The sequence below is a fragment of the Malaya genurostris genome, chromosome 1 (assembly GCF_030247185.1).
Source record: "Malaya genurostris strain Urasoe2022 chromosome 1, Malgen_1.1, whole genome shotgun sequence".
In the NCBI taxonomy this organism is placed as follows: domain Eukaryota; kingdom Metazoa; phylum Arthropoda; class Insecta; order Diptera; family Culicidae; genus Malaya; species Malaya genurostris.
Window position 1 is genome coordinate 121,833,609 of NC_080570.1, and position 23,038 is coordinate 121,856,646.

Consider the following 23,038-nt stretch of genomic DNA (forward strand, 5'->3'; position numbering starts at 1 on the left):
TTAAGTTACGATAGCTTATAATTTATTATTAATTCAATATGACAAAAAGATGTGGTGATTTGAAACCTAAATAACTATTTCGTAACTGGTTAGGTTATGAAGAAACATTGCTGTCACCTTGTTTTAGCCAGTATAACATAAAAAACATATTCGTGCTCTTGTTGCAACATAGTTTGGACTTGGTCGCATCAGAACTAGTTGCGGATTGCTACTTGGGTTTTTATATAATTATTTGAAATTTTTTTATTGTGAAGTCGTTTGTTGAAAATTATTCATTTTATTTTTTACTTATTTGAAAAAAAGAGTTTACATAATATCATACTTTTTTGAGTTTCGGAGGGGGTTTGAACCCCTAAAACACCCCCCCCCCCCCTATACGCGCCTGCCAACGAGTAATTTACTACCGCGGGCGGTGTATCTGTCAATAATGCGAATTGTACCTCCATATTTTTCTAGTCACGTACCGTGGGATCACGTTTGACAGATCCCATGACTGTTTGTAAAATGAAACTGACAACGGGATTGAAAAGGAGGACGATGCGGTCGCCTCGTTTCAATGCCAGTCTCGTCTGAGCTGGTTGCTTTCTCTCTCTCCCTCTCTCTTCGTCAGTCATCAATCATGGCATCACAATTAGTATCATCTTGTAACCACTTTTCTTTGTTTCATAGTAGGACGACAGATTCCCGGTGCCTGCCTTCTTCGGATGGATTGCCGCTGGATGTTTTAGGAGTTGATTTAGCAAACACCTCAAAAACTTATCAAGCCGTTCGGAACTGGAAACAGGACTGGGAAGCTTTTCGGATTTTACGAACAAGGCACTTTCTTGCAAACCACAGCTAAGAAGTTGATCAAAAGATTTTCCGGATGAGTGGCTTCTTGAAACGCTCGTTAAACAGTCGTAATCCGTTGCGATACCGTTGAGTGCCTATGCGTTGAGCCAGGAGAAATAACGAACCGGTTAAGTGGATCAGGTAATACAGCTTAAAACGAACAGAGACGGTTCAATCAGGGACGAGGACCCATGACAATTTAAAGAAAAAAATTTCCCTCCTGTGCATTTCTTTCGATCGACTGAACTAGTAGACCGTGCCAAACTCGAAGCAGAAGCTTGTTTATTTCTTAATATTGTTGTTGTTACCATTTTCGTGCTTTGTGCAGAACCGTTTTTTTTTGTCTCGGTGTCAAAGTGTCAATCTGTTGTCACCACATTGTTGATGCTGACAGTAAAATTCTATTAGCGCTTGTCTTTGCCTACCGCGAAGGGGCATCAGCCGGCGTTCGGCCCAATATATCATGTTTGTGTTATCATCGATGGGCTCCCGGTAGCCGATAAGTGCGGAAATTTTGTCGCCAGCCGTAATGGAGACAAACTTTTTTGCCGATCATTCACTCCACCCCGAGGGTGGTGGCGACGAGGAGTAAAAGCCGGTGAGTAACTTTATTTTGTTTGGTAGAGCGCTCTTTTGGTGGTTTGGCCGTGTGTTTGTGTTGTTTGTTGCCTGCAGGACTTTTGTTACAGTTCACTGTTTTCTGGCTTGTTGCTTGTGTCAAGCGAATATTAATTCTCCTGGTAACGCAGTTCCACATAGGGCGGGGTGAATGATCAAGGATTAGATTGACGATGACGATGGTAACCGATGTGTTGCCACTTTCAGCTTGCGCATTGACATTGACGGTGGGCACAAAGGTTTCCAATGCTGCGTGATACTAACTGATTGATCTGATTATAATAATTACAATTTCATAATACCGTTCCTCCATACTGCTTATCATCATTTCGTAATAGTGTTATTTTGTTTAATAACGATAAATAATTTTGTTTAAAACGGATACTTTCTTTTGGTTTGTTGTATAAAGTAATATGATACAATTCATCCCTTTTCTTAGTAATAATAAAAACATCGCGATCCATAACGGAAAAGTATGGTGTATGTGTTGCTTGTATGTTTGTGTGTGTGATCTGTAGATTAAAACTTTGTGGGTGTCATATCTATTCTCTTTTTTTTTTGGTTGTTAGTGTTTCATAACTTTTAATCTGTTTAGTTGACTCTCTCTCTGGTCTGTGTCCACCTAGTGGGATGTGAAGAGTGGTTTTGTGTCTGGTTCGTACTCCATCTCCTGGGGAATCACAACCTGGCTGGGTTTGTCTCGCAGGTACAGTCCGTAACGTGATGGGTATCTGGAAATAAGAGGGGAAGCAAATAAATTAGGTTAGCAGTTTCATTTTGCGTGTGTGCATTTGTTCGAAAACATCGGGTAATTGAAGATTTTTCCACTGGACACCTGGTTGGTATTTATTTTGATTAACTTTTCACGAGTATATGAGTGCTTCTATATATGATACTTTGAAACGGAGTTGCCACTACAGAAGCAGAATATTTTTGCATAACCTGCTCTCGGTTAATTTCTAACAGAATTTAGTAGGATTGCAATAAACTACATCAGCGATATTTCGTCTCAAAATTGAGATTTTCGGTTCCAGAGCAAGTTCAAGCGGATGAAATATCAGAGTATGGCTGCTACATTTTAGATTGGCAAGCTATTTATACTGCCGGTGTCGTTACTCCTACAACAAACGCCATTTTTTCCCATCAGCCGAAATATTCCTAAATTATTCTCAATTATTAATTCATCAATCCTGGCCGAATTGATTTGTATGATTGGAATGAAATTTATTTTTTCATGCCTACTGGATTGTAAAAATAATTGTACATGCTTTTTGCTACAAGCCAGATTCCTCAAAAAAAAAAAACGTTCAAACAATATTTCAAAATTATATTTTCTACAGATAAAAGTACGTAGGGTAATTCGTCTCCAAACATGATCACTATTCCGCACAATTACACTACTATTGATTGACTTCATAATTAGTAATGTCTTGCCACTTATTTAATTAACGATTAAAAACTTCAAGAAAAACCCGACAAGCAATAAAAGTCTTCAAGAATATGAGATAAAAGTTTTTCACTTAGCTAACTTGATTACCAAATTTTCCAAATTTTCTTCAAATTATCATCAACAAGTATTTTTTTGGTATCCGTGACATTAGTTTAATTATATTGTTGATCTTTATATTTCAATAAAACTGTTTCGGTTTCGAATATTACCAGAAAGAGCGTGTTAAATACTAATAAAATAACCATTGTGACAAAACTAGGGGCACTGGTTTCAATCCGCTATATGTCACCATAACACTATTAAGTGTGTGTGTGTGTTTCATCGGCTGTACACAGAGATGCCAGATATTTTCATAGAAAATATGTATCTGCTCTATCTATTTTCACTAATAAAATGAATCAGTTCAAATTGGTTTAAAATTGCAATATAAATGTTTATCAGTATTCATCATCAAATATTTGCACAAAGATGTCCATTTTAACATGTGATTTGTCCATTGATTAATAACTTTTAAAGAGAGAAAACTGTTTACTTCTCATTTTTTATGAACCTTTGCAAATCTGTATTGAATTTAGAAAATCTGTATAAAATCTGTACTCTGATTTAAATCAGTATGCGAACGCAAAAATCTACACAATACAGATAAATATGTATAAATGGCATCCCTGGTTCTGCATTTTGTTTTCTGAAGGGTTTATGTCTAAGCAGCAACAATTTTTTTTTGTTTTTTCTTAAGTTCTGCAAATTAACTGCACAGTAAAATTTTAAATTTTATCGTAAGGTAATGAAAACTACCCAAAAAATTTAAACTTCGAAATGATTCCAAACTGTTTCTAAAAATATCGTGTGTTGGCTCATAGTTGGCATAAGGCCCTTTTTAAGGAAAAATCTGACATTTTGAGCCTGAGAGTGTACAATAGTGCAATATTTTGGTTTTGATTGCATTGCTAATTTATGGGATGAATAAAGGACCAACGACAGGATGTTTGAGATGAAATTAGGAGCACAGTAGTGAACCTATCAGAAGTGTTTTTAGCTGATTTTTGAATATTATTTTAATTGCCAAGGGATGTAAATCAATTCCAATTGTGAAGCAAGGCGAATCAAGCAGAAATATGAAAAAAAAACGTTGTGATTTCAGTGGCTAAATCAGGTTTTTAAGGTAGCGTCCTTACAAATGAGATGAAATAGGGAGCCCTTACCCTATATAAAACTTCATGAAAAAAACCTTCGATATTGATATGCCGTTTACTGGCTTTATTTGCATTCCTTTGGTACGAATTTCACTCTGCGAAAAGTGCGCAACCAATCAAATTATTCTAGATTTGCACTAAACTGATGATTTTTTCCTTCGATTTGGAAGGAAAATAAAATTGATAGTTCTTTTGATAACATTCAGAGCCATTAGAACGGCAAATTTTGTATAATGTTCCCCATCGTTGTCCACTTTTTGATTTATTTTCCTTAAATGCAAACGACCACCAACAAGATGATTAAATCACTTTTGTTTGAAGCGAAACCCACACTGCGAATGTCCAACAGCAGATATGTTCACAGAAAACCTAGTTGTTGCTTTCGATTTTACAAACTATTGTCTTTAAAATCAAAAGAACTTCCAGAGTTTTGTTCCGATAGGCTTGAATATTTTAGCAGCATTTTTTGTGTTCCTTATAAACTTATTTGTGTCTATGATGATTATTTTTGTTTAAACACATTCATTGAGAATTTTTAATGCCCTGGAAGGACCGTTTAGTTTGTTGGTGTTGATGATGAAAGGTACTCCATGACCCAGGTTATTCTGAGTTTTCTTCAAATGCAAAGAAACAACAGAATTTGAATGAGAATGTCCCTGGTGCGAAGCAAACGGCGCACAGAACAAATCCAAAAATGCTTCAGTTGCTGAAGTGTATAGCAAAGGGGAAATCTTATGGAAATCGAGAACGAATTCATATGAAAATATTGGGGAAACCGAGATAGTGGCTTGACAGCAGGGAAATGAAGACACTGTTTCGTTATTAATTGAAGTTCCGAACACTAATTATTATATAGAAATATTTCCAAGAAGTATTTATAATGATATCGAAAATCTGGGTGAAACTGAACAGCCAGTAGATGTACGATTTTATTTTCTGTATTCTGAATTTGCACCCCTATATAAAGAACAAAGAGTTTTTAGATAATTCAGTGGAGCTGTTAACCGTCAACGACCATACCATGTTGAAAAGACCGGTTCTCGTCCGATTACCGAAGTTAAGCAACATCGGGCGCGATTAGTACTTGGACGGGTGACCGCTTGGGAACGTCGCGTGTCGTTGGCTTTAAAAAAAAGGGGCTGGGGTCCACTAGGAGATTGATAGTACCTATTAGCTCTCTCCGGACAGTACCAGCCGTGTGGAATCCGGCGGAAAAAATGAACCAAGAATAGATCAACTGGGTTCCTGCTTCCATGTCGTAAAAGGCGACAATTGCAGGAGTTTCTTTTTCCTTTCAGTTATCAGATATTTTCAATGTTTCACTTCTGATTACTCTATTTTACTAAATTATCTCTTTATTCAACCTATCATTTTCCGTCTAGCTTCGGAGAAAAGTTTTATTAGGAATGATTTCTTCTTCCATGTTATTCAACAGAGATAACATATATCGGTATATTGAATGCATAATAAAAACACTTGATATTAATATTTCAAACAGTAAATTAATATTTTTCTCGGTAGTCGGCTGTCCAGATCAACCAATATAACCAATTAATAATTTTAATAAATAATTAAAATAATAAAGCGGAAATAATAAAGAAACGAGACGCGTGTGATATCCGTTGACCTTTGTTTGGTGATTTGAAATGATTTTATAATAACTGTTTAGAATATTTCAATGCAATGAATCAACTTTTTTGTCTAAATCCTATTCGCTCGTTTATCTTGTATCACGTAGTTTCATTTATAAAAAATAGGGAAGTTTTTATTCATTACGCGATAGTGTTGCAAATTTTTCTTCAGTTTCCTCGAATAAGAGCTGTGAACCAAGACTTCCCGGGACTTCAATATAGGATATTGTTGAAACGTTCACTCGAGAAGTCAGTGAGTTTAGTGGTGCTTCCGAGCATCTTGAAACCGGAACATACTGAGTCGTGCGCGAATAATACCAATACTGAAATTTTTACTAACAAATATCCTTCTCCCGTGACACTTGTGGAGTGCGCAGTAGTATATACGGCCTCTAGTAACAACAAGTGTTGGACTAACATCCCTTCCCATTCCTTAGACGATCTACGTTCGGCCCTGGCCGGCGCCGGTACTGATCAATGATTTCTGGGATTACCAGAAGATGTACATTGAAGGATGATTTACCAGTCCCAGGTCGGATCATCTAAAAACTCCCTGTGCAATTTCAGCTAATTCCGATCAGTAATGGAGAAGCAACCAGGGGTGGTCGCTCAAGCTCAATTCAGTGGAGCTGTTAACCGTCACCATAAAAATTTGGAAAGTTGATTGTTTTCCCAACACTTATGGAGACATTCACACGTAATGTCATCGTCAAGGAACGTCTTGACAACCGGAACGTGTGAACGTTCCAGTAAAGAAAGTATGAAACTAATTTTGACGGCGATGACGGAAAGAGACGGACCGTCTGAATCTTACATTAGTCTTAGATATGTGCGATATAGATGGTCGGGTAAGCATTTTTTCAAATCCAAACCCGAACCGTACCCGATGGAAAAAAAAAATATTACCCGCACCCGACCCGATCCCGAAATATTTTTTTTCCAAACCCGACCCGTAACCGATAAAAAAAATAAAAATCTTTACCTGTACCTGACCCGTTTGAAAATTGGTACGAACCGAACGTCGGATTCGAGTTTGGGTCGGGTTTCGAGTACAAGTACCCGACACCCGATAATCTCTAATGTGCGAATGGAATGGCATTACAGCAAATGATAAAAAATGGTATACAATAACCTTCTCTCGGTCACAGTCACAAATTATATTTTAATACTTAATAATGATAGTTCCAGTGGAAAAGATTAAAGTGTTTGTTAACACTCCTAACACCAAGCCTCAAAAAGTTACGCGAAGCACCAAGCCTGAAAAAAAGTTGGAACGGTAACTTTGAGCTGTCATAGCTCAGCTGTTTTTCAACGGATCTCAATAAATTTTACACCCTCGAATTTTGTACAGTTCGCAGATTATTTTAAGTATGTCATTATTGACAATCAATAAAAATGTGAAGTTTTTTTTCACGCACAAAATATGCCCTATCTGCATTTATGCGGCACCAGCATTGTGAATAGAATTTTGAGAACTTCAACTTTCTCGTGTCATAACTTTGTTGATAGTCAACCGATCTTCGAAATTTGTTCACCATTGGTATGGTACTAGTTTCAGAAATAAAATGCACTAAAACATACGTAAAATAAAGTTGTCCTAAAGTTAAAGAGAAGACCACAAAAAAGATGGGATTTTTTGCAATGGTCGTAAATATCTCTGAATTCAAAGCGATGACCTATATGTTTTTATACATTATTCGATTGCTAGTCAACCCAGCTATAATTTATGCTAAGCTGACGTTTTTGCACCATCAAAAACAACCTGAAAATATACAGTGTAAATGTAAATATCGACAAATATTACAAAAAAAATATTTTTAACATATGAATAAAAAATGAAAGCGATGACTTGTACATGTTTTGCTCTAAATTGTTAGAATCATTATCAATGGACAAATCACATTTTAAAGTGCAAATCTTTTATGTAGATAATTGATTATGAACACTGACAAACATTTATATTAAAATTTGGAACGAATTGGAACTATTTGAAGCCAGATATTTTCAAAGAATATGTATTACGTTACATAGAAAGTCTATATCTGGTCTATCTGTTTTCACTAATAAAATGATGTTAACAGATTTTATTAGTGAAAACAGATTTAACATCATTTTATTAGTGAAAACAGATAGACCAGATATAGAGTTTCTATGCAACGTAATACATATTTTCTATGAAAATATCTGGCATCTCTGTGCACAGCCGATGAAACACACACACTTCACAGCGTTATGTTGACGTATAGCGGAATGAAACCAGTGCTACTAGATTTGACACAATGGTTATTTCATTAGTATTTAACATGCTCTTCCTGGTAATATTCGAAGCCAAAACAGTTTTTTTGAAATATTAATATCATTAATATAATTAAACTAATGTCACGGATACCAAAAAACAGACTTTTTGATGAGATTTTGAAGAAGAAAAAAAATTTTCGTTTTGTAACATTATAAGATAACTTGGCAACTTTGCGAAACCAAATGAGATGAAAACAAAGCGCAATCAAGTGAACTAAGTGAAAAACTTTCATCTCATATTTTTAAAGACTTTTATTGTTTGTCGGGTAGTTTTTGAAGTATTAAATCGTTAATTAAACAAGTAGCAAGTGAACAGACGAAAATGTGTCCTAAATTGAAAAGTGAGTTTATTTGAAATGAAAAAAACGATAACCGAAGAACTTAAAACCATTTCTTTCAATAGGAAAGTGTGACAATAGCTCAATAGCTTCAGGTAGGTTTTAAAATATTATTCATGTTCAAAGTAATGAGGTGAAGGGATGAGATGGAAATAGGAGCTCAGATGAAATAGGGAGCCGTTACCCTACATAAAAATCTCTTGGATCTATGTGTTCATTCTTTAGTACAGCACAAAAATCGAAAAAAATCGAAGCCTCCAGTTTTGAGTAGATTGTAAATAAATTGATTTCAAAATATAAAAAATTATAAATTATATTAGTCAATAACGTAACTGTTCTGGCTTGAAATTTTTAGGCAATATATTTCCGCTGATAGAAACTGAATGTATTTCTACCAATTTTTTTAGTTGTTTTGAGAGAATATATAATTTTATTCATCAAAACAATCTTTATGTTAATCATTATGTTAATCATTGATTAATAAGCTTTTAAAGGATCACTGCAATCAAATACTAATAGATACTTAGAGAGAAAAGTCTAATTTTTTACTTCTTTCTTTCTATGAACCTGTACAAATCTGTATTAAATTTAGGAAATCTTTACAAAATCGGTACTTTGATTTAAACCAGTATGCGAACGCAAAAATCTATACAATATATATAAATCTGTATAAATAGCATCTCTGGCTCTACACTTTGTTTTAAGAAGGGCTAATGAATAAATAGTAACAATCACAGTTTTGTTTTTATTAAAGTTCACCAAATTACCTTTTCAGTAAAATTTCAAATTTAAAGCGAAAGGTAACGGAAACGACTGAAAAATTTTTAAACGTTGAAATGATTTAAAACTGGTTCTAAAAATATCGTATATTGTCTCATAGTTGGCATTAGGCCGTTTTTAAGAAGAATTCGGACATTTTGAACCTGAGAGTGTAATAGTGAAATATTTCGTTTTGATTGCTGTCGCCATTGCTAATTTATAGGATGAATAAAGGATCAACGATAGGATGGATAAAAATCCATTGAGATGAAATTAGGAGCAGAGTAGTGAACATTTCATAAGTGTTTTTTGCTGTTTGATGAACATTATTTTAATTTCCAAGGAATGTGAATCAAATCTCAATGTGGAGCAAGACGAATGAAGCAGTAATATGAAATAGTTATATTGATTTTAGTAATTAAATCGAGGTTTGAAGGCGACGTCCTTACAATTGAGATGAAATAGGGAGCCCTTACCCTACATATAAAACAAACTTAATTGATATCTACTACAATTTTGAATTTGTCCAACATTTCCGTAGAATCTAAAAAATCGGTGCAGGATCGGAAATTCAAAAATTTCTGTTATGCCTTCAACGTTTCAGTATACACTCTAACCTCAATTTATGCGCAAAGTCATGTGTGCGTGGGTTAAATTTCGCGTAAATTGAGATTTTATTGTATCAAAATATGTTTTCATACTTCTATCGTTTGCAATCAATAGAAACTATAATTCTTAGAGACTCATAATTTGAATTTCACCAATAGATTATTAGTTTTTAGATAAAACGGAAATTCTTAATTTTTGCGATGGCTTTGTACAATAAGTAAAACTTGAACTCGTGGTGTAATGATGCCTTTCTCATCACCAACTAGTATAACCTACAGAGTAAAGCAGTTCTCAGGTCGATAAGACCATTTCTGAGAAAACGAAGTGAGTTCCACTATTGCACTTACTCTCGAAACAGGAGTCCGGGAACCGGTACAATCGAAGTCGGCTCGAGAAAAGTGAATGGGGTCCATTTCCGAGTCTATAGTCACGATATCCGGTTGTTAATCGAAAACCGGGAATCAGAAAAGCCGACATCAATTACTAGTTTTGAGGTAAGTTTAGAAATTAGTTAACGTATTTTACTTAGCGCTTTTAGTAACGGTATAAATATTTTAATAATCTTCACCCTGTAATTCCGCAACCGGTTGTCCGGAATTGGTGTTGGCTGAATTTCAGGAATTCAATATGGGACCACGAGACTTTTCATTTGAACTTATATTCATTTGTGAAAATTTGTCAATCCATAGCTGAGGAAAGTGAGTGAGATTCATTTTGGAATAAATGAACACTTTTTCCGGTGCTTTCGGAATCGGAAACCGGGAATCAGGATAGCCAGAACCGGTTTATTTTATTTGTCCACTGATAATTACTACCGATTGGAATAGTCACGCGGTTAGTCTAGAATTTTATTTATGTTTTTTTGTTTCGTCATTTTAAGTGACTGTATTAATTTTAAACAGACTTCACCCTATAATTCCGGAACCGGAAGTCGCATTCTGATGGAACTTCGGAGTTTTATATAGGACTATGAGACCTTTCATTTGAACCTAATTTCGGTTAAATATGCCACGCCATCTATGAGCAAAGTGATGGAATAATTTGAAATTGTAATTTTTAAACTAATCACCTTGTAATTCCGGAACCGGAAGTTGAATCGAAATAAAATTCAGAAACTTTGTATAAGAGTAACTAAGTTTGTGAGAATCAGCTATCTCTGAGAAAAGTTAGTGCACTTATTTTAATTTTTTTGCGCATATCATCCTGTAATTCCGGAACCGGAAGTCGGATTCGAATAAAATTCAGGAACTTTATACGGGGTTACAAGACCTTCCATTTGAATCTAAGTTTTTGAAAATCGGTTTGGCTATCTCTGAGAAAAGTGAGTACAAAAAATGCTACATACATACATACATACATACACACACATACACACATACAGACATTTTGCGTACTCGAGGAACTGAGTCGAATGGAATATGACACTCGGCCCTCCGGGTCTGGGTTCAAAAGTCGGTTTTCAGAGTGATTGCATAACCTTTCCATATGAGAAAGGCAAAAAGTTTTGAAAATTTCTGTATTTATGCCGTTTGTTTTTAGATTCTCCTTAAGAACATTGAGTTTAATTAGTTATAAATAATCGTGAGTATTAATAACAATAATTAAGTGTTTAAAAAGTGTATGTCACCGCTTTAATTTCTAAGCATTTTGTAAAAATAACTAAAATTTGAAATTTTTTAGTTTTATTTTTAGATGTTATTGAATATAAAAAAAACAACTAGTTTAGCCCTATTTGTAACTGGTTTTATTAGCAATCCAATGTTGTATAAAAACATATAGGTCATCGCTTTGAATTCAGAGATATTTACGACCATTGTAAAAAATCCCATCTTTTTTGTGGTCTTCTGTTTGCATTTTTCTCTATAACTTTAGGTAGACAACTCTATTTTACGTATGTTTTAGTGCATTTTATTTCTGAAACTAGTACCATTCCAATGGTGAACAAATTTTGAAAATCGGTTGACTATCAACAAAGTTATGACGCGAGAAAGTTGGAGCTTTCAATATTCAGTCGCGACGTTGATGCCAAAGGAAACAAAGTAGATAGCAGATATCGCATTTTTTGCGAAAAACACCTGGAACGGGAAAAATCACATTTTCAATGATTTTTGCCTTTCTCATATAGAAAGGTTATGCAATCACTTGAAAATCTGACTAGTGAAAATTGGCCCGGAGGGCCAAGTGTCATATACCATTCGACTCCGGTCTTCGAGCTGAGCAATGTCTGTGTGTGTGTGTGTGTGTATGTGTCAAATAATCTCACTAGGTTTTCTCGGAGATGGCTGAACCGATTTTGACACTTGGATTCAAATGAAAGGTCTCGTGGTCCCATATGGAATTCCTGAATTTCATCCGGATCCGACTCCCGGTTCCGGAGTTATAGGGTAAAGTGTGTTCAATATTGTACACCGTCACTTAAACCGGCGGAACAAAAGACGTAAAAAAATTCCTAACTTGTCTCAAAACCACACAAATCGAAAGTCATTATCAGTAGGCAACTAAACAAACCGATTCCGGCTATCCTGGTTCCCGGTATCCGGTTCCGGAAGTACCGAACATAGTGGTCATATATACCAAAATAGATCTCACTCACTTTTCTCAGCGATGGTTTGACCGATTTCCACAAACTTAGATTCAAATGAAAGGTCTTTTGATCCCATATGGAATTTCTGAATTTCATCCGGATCCGACTTCCGGTTCCGGAGGTATAGGGTAAAGTGTGTTCAATATTGTACACCGTCACTTAAAATATTTTCGGATACAACAAACATTTAAATCGTAATTTAGAGTGCGTACTAGAAGAGTTTGTGTGTCATGTTAGTTGGTGGCCGTACGAACCGACTTTGGTTTGTGGAAATGTGGATGACTCACGCAATCAAAGCATTGTTTTATTCTGTATGTTATTCTAGTTAATGCACAAACAATCTCTTGGTTTGTTTCAAAATTCGAAGAGATAAATTTTGAATGGAATACCACAATATTATATGTACATGAGAAAGGCATCATTACACCACTAGGTGGATTAAAACAGGTTTTTCTAACCGATTGTCAATAATGATATACTTAAAATAATCCACGAACTGTACAAAATTCGAGGGTGTAAAATTTATTGAGATCCATTGAAAAACAGCTGAGCTATGACAGCACAAAGTTACCGTTCCAACTTTTTTTCGGGCTTGGTATTTGGAGTGTTAAAAACGCCGATAGAAGGTGCACCGAAAATTATGTACATCAACAATCTTCAGTAATATTATTTTTTAATCTGAGGGCACTTCCGAAATGAGGTCCATGGTACGAGCCTGCGTATGGATATTTCCGGAACGGATGTGAAAAACGGTTCCAGGAAAATAAGGTTTGGAGTCGTTTAAAAATGCAAGATTCGGTTTATTGATATTCCTTAAAAACCATTACAATATGAGTATTTTCGGAATGACTTTGATGAACAAAGTCGATGTTTGAGGTGGGTCTGAAATCCAAGATAACGACTTTCGGTTTATTGATATTTCTTTAAATCCCATACAATATGGGTATTTTCTGATCGAATTTGATGGCTAGTTGCCGGAAACGAATGCTTGTGGTAGTTCCGAATTTCATGATGCATTGAAATTTGCTGCATCTACTTATCAAATCCGTTCCGAAAATACGCATATTCCGTATTGTATTGGGGTAACAAGAAATATCAATAAACGGGAAGACGCCATCTTGGATTCAAGAATCATCTCAAACATCGTTCTCCGGCTCCTTCTCATCAAACCGGTTCCGAACATACTCGTATTTTGAGGGTTTTTAAAGAATACAAAAATTCCCAAAGCCACCATCTTGGATTCCAGAACCACTTCAAGTATCGTTTTATAGTTACTCATCAAACCCGTTCCGTAAATACCCATACTGTAATGCTTGCCTAGGAATTTAATTACAACAAAATCGCCATCTTGGATTTCAGAATCACTCAAAATACCGTTTTCTGGCATCTACTTAACGAACTCGTTTCGAAAATATCCATATTGTAAGAGGTTTTCAGAAATACAAAAATTCCCATATCTTGAAGTTCAGAACCACCTCAAATAACAGTTTTCTGGAATCTACTCATCAAGTCCGTTCCGAAAAGGTATTTCGATAAACCGTAAATCTTTATCTGGATTTTAAAACCACCTCTAATATCATATCAATATACGTTATTTTCCGGCACCTACTAATTAAATCAGTTTTGAAAATACCCCTATTGTAAGTCGCCATCTTGGATTCTGAATCGAGTTGAAATATTGTTTTCCGGCTACTATTCGTTATACCAGTTTTAAAAATACAGCATTAGAATGTTGCCACACAAATACAGCATTAGCATGTTACACAAATAAATTTTACCTATTTTTACGAAGTTAAAAAAATTAACGTTATTTGGAATTTAGTTTGTATTCGGAATTTGGTTCGTAAAAAGAGTTACGTAAACCGAATACTTCGTAGAAGTAGACTTCGTAAATGTAGGTTTGGGTGTATATTAGGATGGGGCAAGGTTTATGGGAAAACGATGGAAAGGTTAGGCTCCACCTAACTTTTCGTGCTCCTTTAGGGTCCCATAATAACTATGCAAAATTTTAGCTCAATCGGTGAAACTACATTTTCGCACCCAAGATTTAAAGTTTGTATGAGATCTAGTATGGGAAATTGACATTTTACAAATCTAGGAACTTCTATTTGACCCATATTTAATCGTAACACCCTTCGCTTAAAATTAAAATGTAATCAATAAATTTTTTCTGTGCCCGACTTAATGAGACTGAGAAAAGAAACAATTACCCTGAGTTTGTAGGTGACTAAATTAAGTTGATGGCTTGGCGAAGGAATGATAACGACAGACTGGAATAAAATTATATCTCGTGAGATTAACGCAAACTGCAATCAACTGAAACTCTTATCTTGGTTCAGTGGAACCCGCCGTGTTTATTGAAGTTTTACTTAAAACTCATTTTCCCGTCATGAATATTAAGTAGCATTCACCGACCCTTGGGTGGTTTTATAGCTGTGCACCTACACTAGAATGCGTTTCTGGTGTACAATCAACGGCATCATAAATAAAGTTGGATTTATCAGCTTCTAAGAAAGAAGAAAAAAATACGACGAAAGTTCGGTTGCATTTTTCCTCACCTGCGATCGATGTCTCTCATCCGTTCCAGATGGTCAGCCCAGGCTTTCTCGGCATCGGCCAGTCTACCAACGCTAGCTGTGGGTTACAAATAGAAAACGGGTTACTTTGATTAGATCATGATTGCTAACGACTGTGAAAGTGGGGGTATAAAAGTTAAATATGCGAATCTCGGCCGTTTTGGAATTGTTTTGTTTTGGTATGGTAATTAGCTATTTTCGGAGCACCGCAGGAACAAAAACCAAAATCTAGTGCACACCCGGTCCAACCTGTCTCCGAATGTGTATTTATACATTTCACTCACCTGCTCGCTGTGAACGTGGATAGTGATGATCGTAAATTGGCCGGGGCGAGTAGCCGTAGGTTTCCCGGTGTACTGGCAGATAGTGGTAACCAGCGGACTGGATCCGGGTGGCTGCGGTGTCCGGGGAATCGAACAGCAAAATCGGTCTGTGCCGCCAGGCTGGCGTGTCGTGTGCGCGAATATCATCGGATCCTGGAAAGGAGGATTTTTTTTCAGAAGATTGTTCTTATTTCTCTGTCAAAACAACCAACAGTACTCACCTTTTAGGGATCTGATGTATGACTGCCAGAATTTCGCTTTCTTGTTCGGCGTTTCATTCATGCCAATCATCGCTAGGTGATTCTTGAACATTTTGACTAAGGTAAGGTTTGTTTCGTTCGCTGGAAATAGAAAAAAATATTGCGGAAGGTTAGAAAGTTAAGTTTTGTTGAATTAAGCTAGTTCGAATGCACCATCATTCTAGGGATTTTTTTGGCATCAAAAACAACATACATTAAAGTCATAAACTTCCAAATACTTTAAATAAGAAATAATAAAAAATATTGTAGAAATACAATGCAAATTCAACGGCACATAAAATCTCTAGCTTCTTTTATGAGCAAATTGAAGTATTCAATTCAATTCTTGAATAACACTCCATGGTCAAGTCTCATGCCAAAGTTTATAAAGAGCTGAACGAGTTTTAAATCATAAACTTCACGATGTTACGGTGAATGATCCATCCATCCATCCAGCCCATTTTTAAACTCAAGTTCACGTGACGCATTTACGCAACTAGAAATTTTGCTCTCCGTTTATTTCGTACTTTCCAGCAGAGATGTGCATCTCCTCTGTGTGACGAAGAGCAAGCCAAATTTCTCCCCTCGCACTGACAACTTCAACGAGAGCTCTTCTCTTTCACATATATACACCACTGTTGTAAAAAGTGTGCACGCATCATGAGTGCGTTTGTTTATTTCCTTTTACCTCCTCCACTCAATCGCACCAAAGTGCTAGAGTAGAGCTAATAAATTCTCTGAGGTGGATGCAGATACTTTCACAGATGTGTACACGCCGGTGAGCACTCTGGTGTATGGTTTGCGTAGTAGAAGCGTGGGACACGCAAAATCAGCAAAATAAAAAAATTTAACGTTAAATTTTCGGTTTTGTATTCAGTTGGTACGAAGATATTTTGTTCACAAGACTGTTCAAATATCAAACTCTTAAAAAGTCATAGAATTAATCTATTATTCCGCTCAGACTGGCGTATGATTATCGTGTAATCGGTTGTTGCGAGTGTTAGGACTACTGTTAGAAATTGAAAGCTCTATTCTCTCGGTATCAAGTTGCCGCGATATTGAAAACACCTCTTGACTCTTGAGTCTTGACTCTTAACTCTTGACTCTTGACTCTTGACTCTTGACTCTTGACTCTTGACTCTTGACTCTTGACTCTTGACTCTTGACTCTTGACTTTTGACTCTTGACTCTTGACTCTTGACTCTTGACTCTTGACTCTTGACTCTTGACTCTTGACTCTTGACTCTTGACTCTTGACTCTTGACTCTTGACTCTTGACTCTTGACTCTTGACTCTTGACTCTTGACTCTTGACTCTTGACTCTTGACTCTTGACTCTTGACTCTTGACTCTTGACTCTTGACTCTTGACTCTTGACTCTTGACTCTTGACTCTTGACTCTTGACTCTTGACTCTTGACTCTTGACTCTTGACTCTTGACTCTTGACTCTTGACTCTTGACTCTTGACTCTTGACTCTTGACTCTTGACTCTTGACTCTTGACTCTTGACTCTTGACTCTTGACTCTTGACTCTTGACTCTTGACTCTTGACTCTTGACTCTTGACTCTTGACTCTTGACTCTTGACTCTTGACTCTTGACTCTTGACTCTTGACTCTTGACTCTTGACTCTTGACTCTTGACTCTTGACTCTTGACTCTTGACTCTTGACTCTTGACTCTTGACTCTTGACTCTTGACTTTTCTTTCTCTATTATTTTTCGTATTTCTAACAACAAACTGCAAACTTTTCGTTTGTAATTTTTAGCTCTTTGACCCTTTGTTCACTTTTCACTTTCTCTCCTAGTAAGCCTCTTCTTGCATATAGTTTTTACTCGCAACTTGTTACTTCTATCTATTTACCTTTAGTTTGTACACTCTTAGGTCCTATTTTCTTTATCTTTTCACTACTAGCCATTAGTTCACTACTCCTAAGTCTTTATATTACTTACTTTTTGTTTCTTAAAATTTTTCACTATAAATCTTCTACTCTGGCTTTTCATTACTTATTAGTTTCAATTTTTTATTTCCAACTTTCTTCTCCCAACTGTGGGCTCGTAATGTTTTGCTTATCACTTTATTCTTCTTACTTTTCGTTCTCATTTGGTTAAAGAGTACCAAGTGAGAATGAATTTATATTTTTCCACTTTCACCATTTTGCTGGCAGCTGTTTACACTTAACACTTGTCACTCAATTTAATGTTATTCTTCACCATTCAATTGTATATTTCATATTTCATTTTTTCTTACTTCTGCAATTAATGAATTGAAATTGATTTGTTATTTCTATTCGTTTCTCATGGTTAATAATGATTAATCATTACCTTTTTTACCTGAGTTATTTTCCCATTAATATTGTTTTTCTGAATTTTATTTTCCCCCTCCACTTTTAAGTACTGACTTCTAGATTTCAACTTTAGACTGCTATTTATTTTAGTTTAGACTTTTCTTTTTCGTGCATGGAATCACGATGTTTGAAATTTTATTCACAGTCGGAGACTCTTACATTTTTTTTATTATACCTTAAATATTTTTTTATTATACTCTCCAACTTTTTACTTCTGAAATTTCTTATTTAACTTGGTTAGTTTTTACTCTTAACTTTTCGTGTTTAAGTTTTGTTTGTCCCAACCTTCCACCTCTAAGTGAAAATTAGTATCTTTTTCATTTCTAAATTCAATTTTTCGATTTGATTTTCATTCCTAAATTTTGATTTCCATAATTCGACTTTCAACTGATTTTTTCTTACTGTTCACTTCATTGTTTAATTTTTGACTTTTAATTTTCAATTATTTATTCCTAGTATTCCACTTCTGATTTGGTATTCCAAATGTTTCATTACCTATTTGTTTTTATTCAGTTTTGCTAAGCAGTAGAGCCGTTCACTTTTTCCCACAAATTGTATACTTAAAGATCTTTTTGCTAATTCTTTTCTTCTCGTTTCGAATCTTTTCTATAGTTTTCATTTGCTTCTAATTTTTATGCTTCTACATTAGCTTTTTGATGGAAGAGTACCTTACTGAGCCTGAAATGTTCGCGTCGTTCTCTTATTTGCATTTCGGGTGTCGTGACGAGCAGTCGCCTTCAACTGGCAGCATCAGGAAACTGCATTGTGGAATGAAATCTTGAACTGAATTCAGAACCTAGATTCTGAAAATGAGTTCAGTTCCATAATCCTAGAACTAAATTTATGGACTGATTTCTTAATCTGGATTCCAAACTTGACTTTTACCACTAATTTCTGAGCCTGTCCCCGATTACAAAAGTCCCATAAAGTCGATTTTTTTTCTAATTGACACTAAATCTCGACGTTTCTAGGTTGGCAACGAAAAGTTTTATTTCTAATTCGGAAATCTCAATATTCCAAGTCCCAGAAAGTCGGTTGAATTGACATAGAATCTCGACGGTTCATGAAATTCTAATAGTTTTGCCATCGAATTATTTTTGTTCGATTTCGGGAATCTCAAATTTTTTTAAGTCTCAGAAACCCGATTTGGACTTTGGTATCGACAATTTTGTTTTTGATTTTGGAAATCTCACAATTTTTAAGTCCCAGAAAGTCGATTTAAAAAAAAAATTGTTGAGTTGACACTAAATATTTTAGTTTCATGTAATTCTAAGACTTGTGGCATCGAAGTCCCAGAAAGTCGATTTCTTAAAAAAAAATGAGAGAATTTACACTCAATCTCGAAGGTTCATGAAATTCTAAGACTTTTGACATGGAACTTTTTTTTGTCGTGAATACGACTTACTTTACTATGGGGCGCCTTTTCAAAATTTACCCTCTGAGAGAGTGATAAGTTTTTGATCGTGAATATCTCCTGTTGTATCTAATGAATCAACATAATTCTTGCTACATGCCATCGGAAATATGATCACAATTTTATGATAAAATTTTCAGTTGTGTGACATAATCGCAAATAGTTCAAAATTAAACTTTTCTGAAATGTTTGGTATAAACCAGTATCAAAGAGGCCTTTCTCGTATTTTGAAAGCTCATAGCTCAGTGATCTGTGGAAAGATTTATATAATCTAACTACCAATAGAATCGAAAATTTTCAACTTGAACGTGTATTGCAACAACATCGAAGTTTTTCAATAATTGAAAAACCTGTTTGATTTAACTCATGACAGCACCAGCCAATCAGAACGCGAGAAATCTGCATCTATACAAGAGCATCCATATAAAAGTTGAGTGGTTCATTTTTTCTACCATTTGCTGAGCAAATGTTCCCGAAACAAGACACACGAGAGCAACATCGAGGACCTGTCGTCTCACTGTTTCCCGTTCTGCGAACAAGATAAAGGAATTTTGGCAAAGAGACACCGTCAGCACGATGACACCGAAATCCGGTAGAAAGGCAGCAAGGCCCATTCGAAGCACATTTCAGTGCTAAAGATCATCCTAAAGAACTAGTTGAATTTTGTCGCTTTCCTGCCACTTTCTGAGCAACTGTTGCCGAAACAAGACACACACGAGAACCATCTCAGATCTTGTTGATTGTGTCAATTCAAGGCACTTTTTAATCATTAAAAGTTAATTAAACTTTCAATATTTCCTACCAAATGATTCATCAAGATGGAACTTAAAATTATTTGCACCGTCACGAACGGCAATGCGAGAGTGGAAGTGATGATGTTGAACACATCTTTATACTAGTATGGGGTCGTGTGAAAATATGCCATGCGAAACAGGGTTGCCATATATACAGATTAATCTTTATAATAACAATAATAATAATAATAATAATAATAATAATAATAATAATAATAATAATAATAATAATAATAATAATAATAATAATAATAATAATAATAATTATTTAGCAAATTAAAAAGAAATTGTTTCAAGTTTGGAAAATATAGTTGTATAGAATAATAGCTGTTTAATGTAACTAATCTGTACTTTAATGTAGGTGTATCGCTTCAAACTCTATTAGTGAAAAAGGGGAAAGTTTGCACAATTCACACAATCAATCAACTAACTGATATTCGGAAAAGTGATGGGAGTTTTTTCATATTCACGACATCCAGTTATGTCTCTGACATTACCCACCCGCCTTTTATTCTCAAATTTGTTTTAATCCCAGTAAATCGACTTTTCTCAAAAAAAAAAAAAATTCGGGATGATACTGAATCTCAACGTTTTATGAAATTCTAAGACTAATGAAATTCTAAGCATTGATTGTTTTTTCAATTTCTGAAATCTCAAATATTTTAGGACGATTAAAAAAAATTTTTTTGTTCGACTTTTTCTAAGACTTTTGGCATCGAAAATTTTTATTTCCATTCTTTAATTCTCAAATTATTTAAGTCCCAGAAAGTCAAATTTTTCAACAAAAAAAGATGGTTGAAATGACTCGAAATTTGAGATTATTTTTTAAGTCCCACAATGTCAATTTAAAAAAAATGGCTGAGTGGACATTAAATGTTGAAGTCTCATGATATTCTAAAACTTTTAGAATAGATTTTTTCAATTTCTGAAATCTCAAATATTTGAAGTAGATTAAAAAAAATTTTTTAAGACTTTTGGCATGACACATTTTTTTCATGAAATTTTAAGACTTTTGACATGGAACTTGTTTTTTTTTTTGATATAGGAAATCTCAAATTATTTTAAATCCCAATAAATCGATTTTTTCTAAAAAAATTTTTTTTTCGAGATGACACCGAATCTCGACGTTATATGAAATTCTAAGACATCTGGCATCTTTTTTTCAATTTCTGAAATTTCAAATATTTAGAGCCTAAAAAATTTTTTTTTGTTTGACTGTTTCTAAGACTTTTGGCATCGAAAGTTTTTACTTCAATTTTGGAAATCACAAATTTTTTCTGTTGAAATGACACGAAATTTGAGATAATTTTTCAAGTCCCGCAATGTCAGTTAAAAAAAGGGTTGATTGGACACTAAATGTCGAAGTTTCATGAAATACTAAAACTTTTTGAATAGATGTTTTCATTTTCTGAAATCTCAAATATTTGGAGTAGATTAAAAAAAAATTGTACGACTTTTTCTAAGACTTTTGGCATAAAATTTTTTCATTTCGATTTCGGAAATCTCAAATTTTATATGTCCCAGAAAGTCGAATTAAAAAAAAAATGTTTAGTCGACACTAAATTTTTTCTAGATGACACTAAATCTCGACGTTTCATGTAATTCTTGTTCGTCGGTTACGTCTCTAATACTATCATATCTTTGGAACCAGAAGTCACAGCCAATTGATCTTCGAACTTGATCAATGGCGCAACAGTGGATTTCAAACGAGCCTGCGCTTTTTCTCAGAGAAAACTTCGCAGTAAAACAGAACGTTGAAAGATGCTCGAACATACACACATTTTCCCATCTCGTCGAGTTGAGTCTCCGAGATTCCGTTCGGAAATCGGTTTCCAACAATTCTAATACAATCGATGGTCTATATTCGAACGTGTGAAAGAAGCAAGTCAGTTTCATTCGTATTCGCGTCTTCCAGTTATGTCTGTGACATTACCCACCCGCCCTCTTATTTCAGGCTTTTAACTCTAACCGTCTACTGATAACATTTAGATTCTCACTGTTGAGTTCTCTTGTTTTTTTTTACTTGTGAGAAGCAAAATTAGGTTACGCATCAAAATGTTCAAACAATTATTTAGAACAGAAAGTATCTTTGAAGTTCATTTAAAACTACTAAAGATACTAAATTTTAATAACCTTCGAATAACTAAGCTTCTCATTTACCAAAGATTCAAGCCTATGAAACCATCATTCGTAAGGTAATAATAGCAAAGATGACGTTTCTGGATAAAATCATAGATTGTGAGTAGCAGTTTCAGATAGCACTGTGGATTCACTGCTTTTACAATAACTATAATATGATAATGAACTTCTCTATTGCAAGTTACGGCGCAGATGAAAATTATGTGTTTCCCTTTTTTATCACGAACACCAATTGAAGTTGTTACGGTTATTGTAATGAAGTTAATTGTTCGATCGTACGATAGAAATAGAATTTGCATAACATCAAAGCACCAATAATTCGAAATAATAAACTGCTTTTATCTGCAAACCGCCAAACGGTGCATCAAAGAAAATATTCTAATTCTTGCCACTCGAATAGATCTCTTCGTTTCGTTTCCAATAGTGGAAAGCGTTAATCGTTTGGATCGAACCAAAAACCCGAATTCCGACGAAACAACGCACAACGGTGCGATTTTCCTTCTACTTCTAAACCATTCCGTAAATTTCATAGTTCATCAATCGTACAATTTTTGAACAATATAATTGTATAATAGTTCCCAATCACAGAACAGCTCACGAGTCGTACTCTGAAAACTTATAGAATTTAATAAAGCAATACAAGGGAAGCTCTCTGCCTCCGATACTTTAATCAACTGTCTCCGCACAAAACTTCATAATCTTTCAATTATCCTGAACAGAAGAAGTTTTAACAACACTCACTTCGTATAAACTACGTTCCGTGAATGGTTTGTTGGTTCGTTTTTTATTGGCTTACGCAACCGACCAGTTTGAAACCGAATATCGAACAAAATTGAAATCGCCACCGACGCGAAAAATAAAGCTAAGCTTCCGTAATCTATAAGCTAAATCGTGGAA

The 23,038-nt window shown here is 34.9% G+C and overlaps 1 protein-coding gene and 1 non-coding gene across 2 annotated transcripts; one reads left to right on the forward strand and one right to left on the reverse strand.

Annotated features, from left to right (window-relative positions):
• Positions 1-1,088: 1,088 nt before the first annotated feature.
• On the reverse strand, positions 1,089-23,038 carry LOC131425662 (uncharacterized). The gene is made up of 5 exons (XM_058587718.1): positions 22,883-23,038; positions 15,432-15,551; positions 15,172-15,363; positions 14,870-14,945; positions 1,089-2,180 (listed from the first exon to the last, which is right to left on the reverse strand). The coding sequence occupies exons 2-5, from the start codon at positions 15,520-15,522 to the stop codon at positions 2,072-2,074; spliced, it is 468 nt and encodes a 155-aa protein (XP_058443701.1). The 5' UTR covers positions 15,523-15,551; positions 22,883-23,038; the 3' UTR covers positions 1,089-2,071.
• LOC131426756 (5S ribosomal RNA) lies at positions 5,099-5,217 on the forward strand. The gene has a single exon (XR_009229174.1). It is a non-coding gene; the product is annotated as a 5S ribosomal RNA (ribosomal RNA).

What these genes read in the sequence shown, in the direction of transcription:
- LOC131425662 (XM_058587718.1), bottom strand. Translation starts at nt 15,522, where the DNA reads ATGTTCAAGAATCACCTAGCGATGATTGGCATGAATGAAACGCCGAAC. An exon ending in TCCACGTTCACAGCGAGCAG is followed by an intron (nt 14,946 to 15,171) that starts GTGAGTGAAATG and finishes TGTAACCCACAG; the next exon opens with CTAGCGTTGGTAGACTGGCC. An exon ending in ATGAGAGACATCGATCGCAG is followed by an intron (nt 2,181 to 14,869) that starts GTGAGGAAAAAT and finishes TCTTATTTCCAG; the next exon opens with ATACCCATCACGTTACGGAC.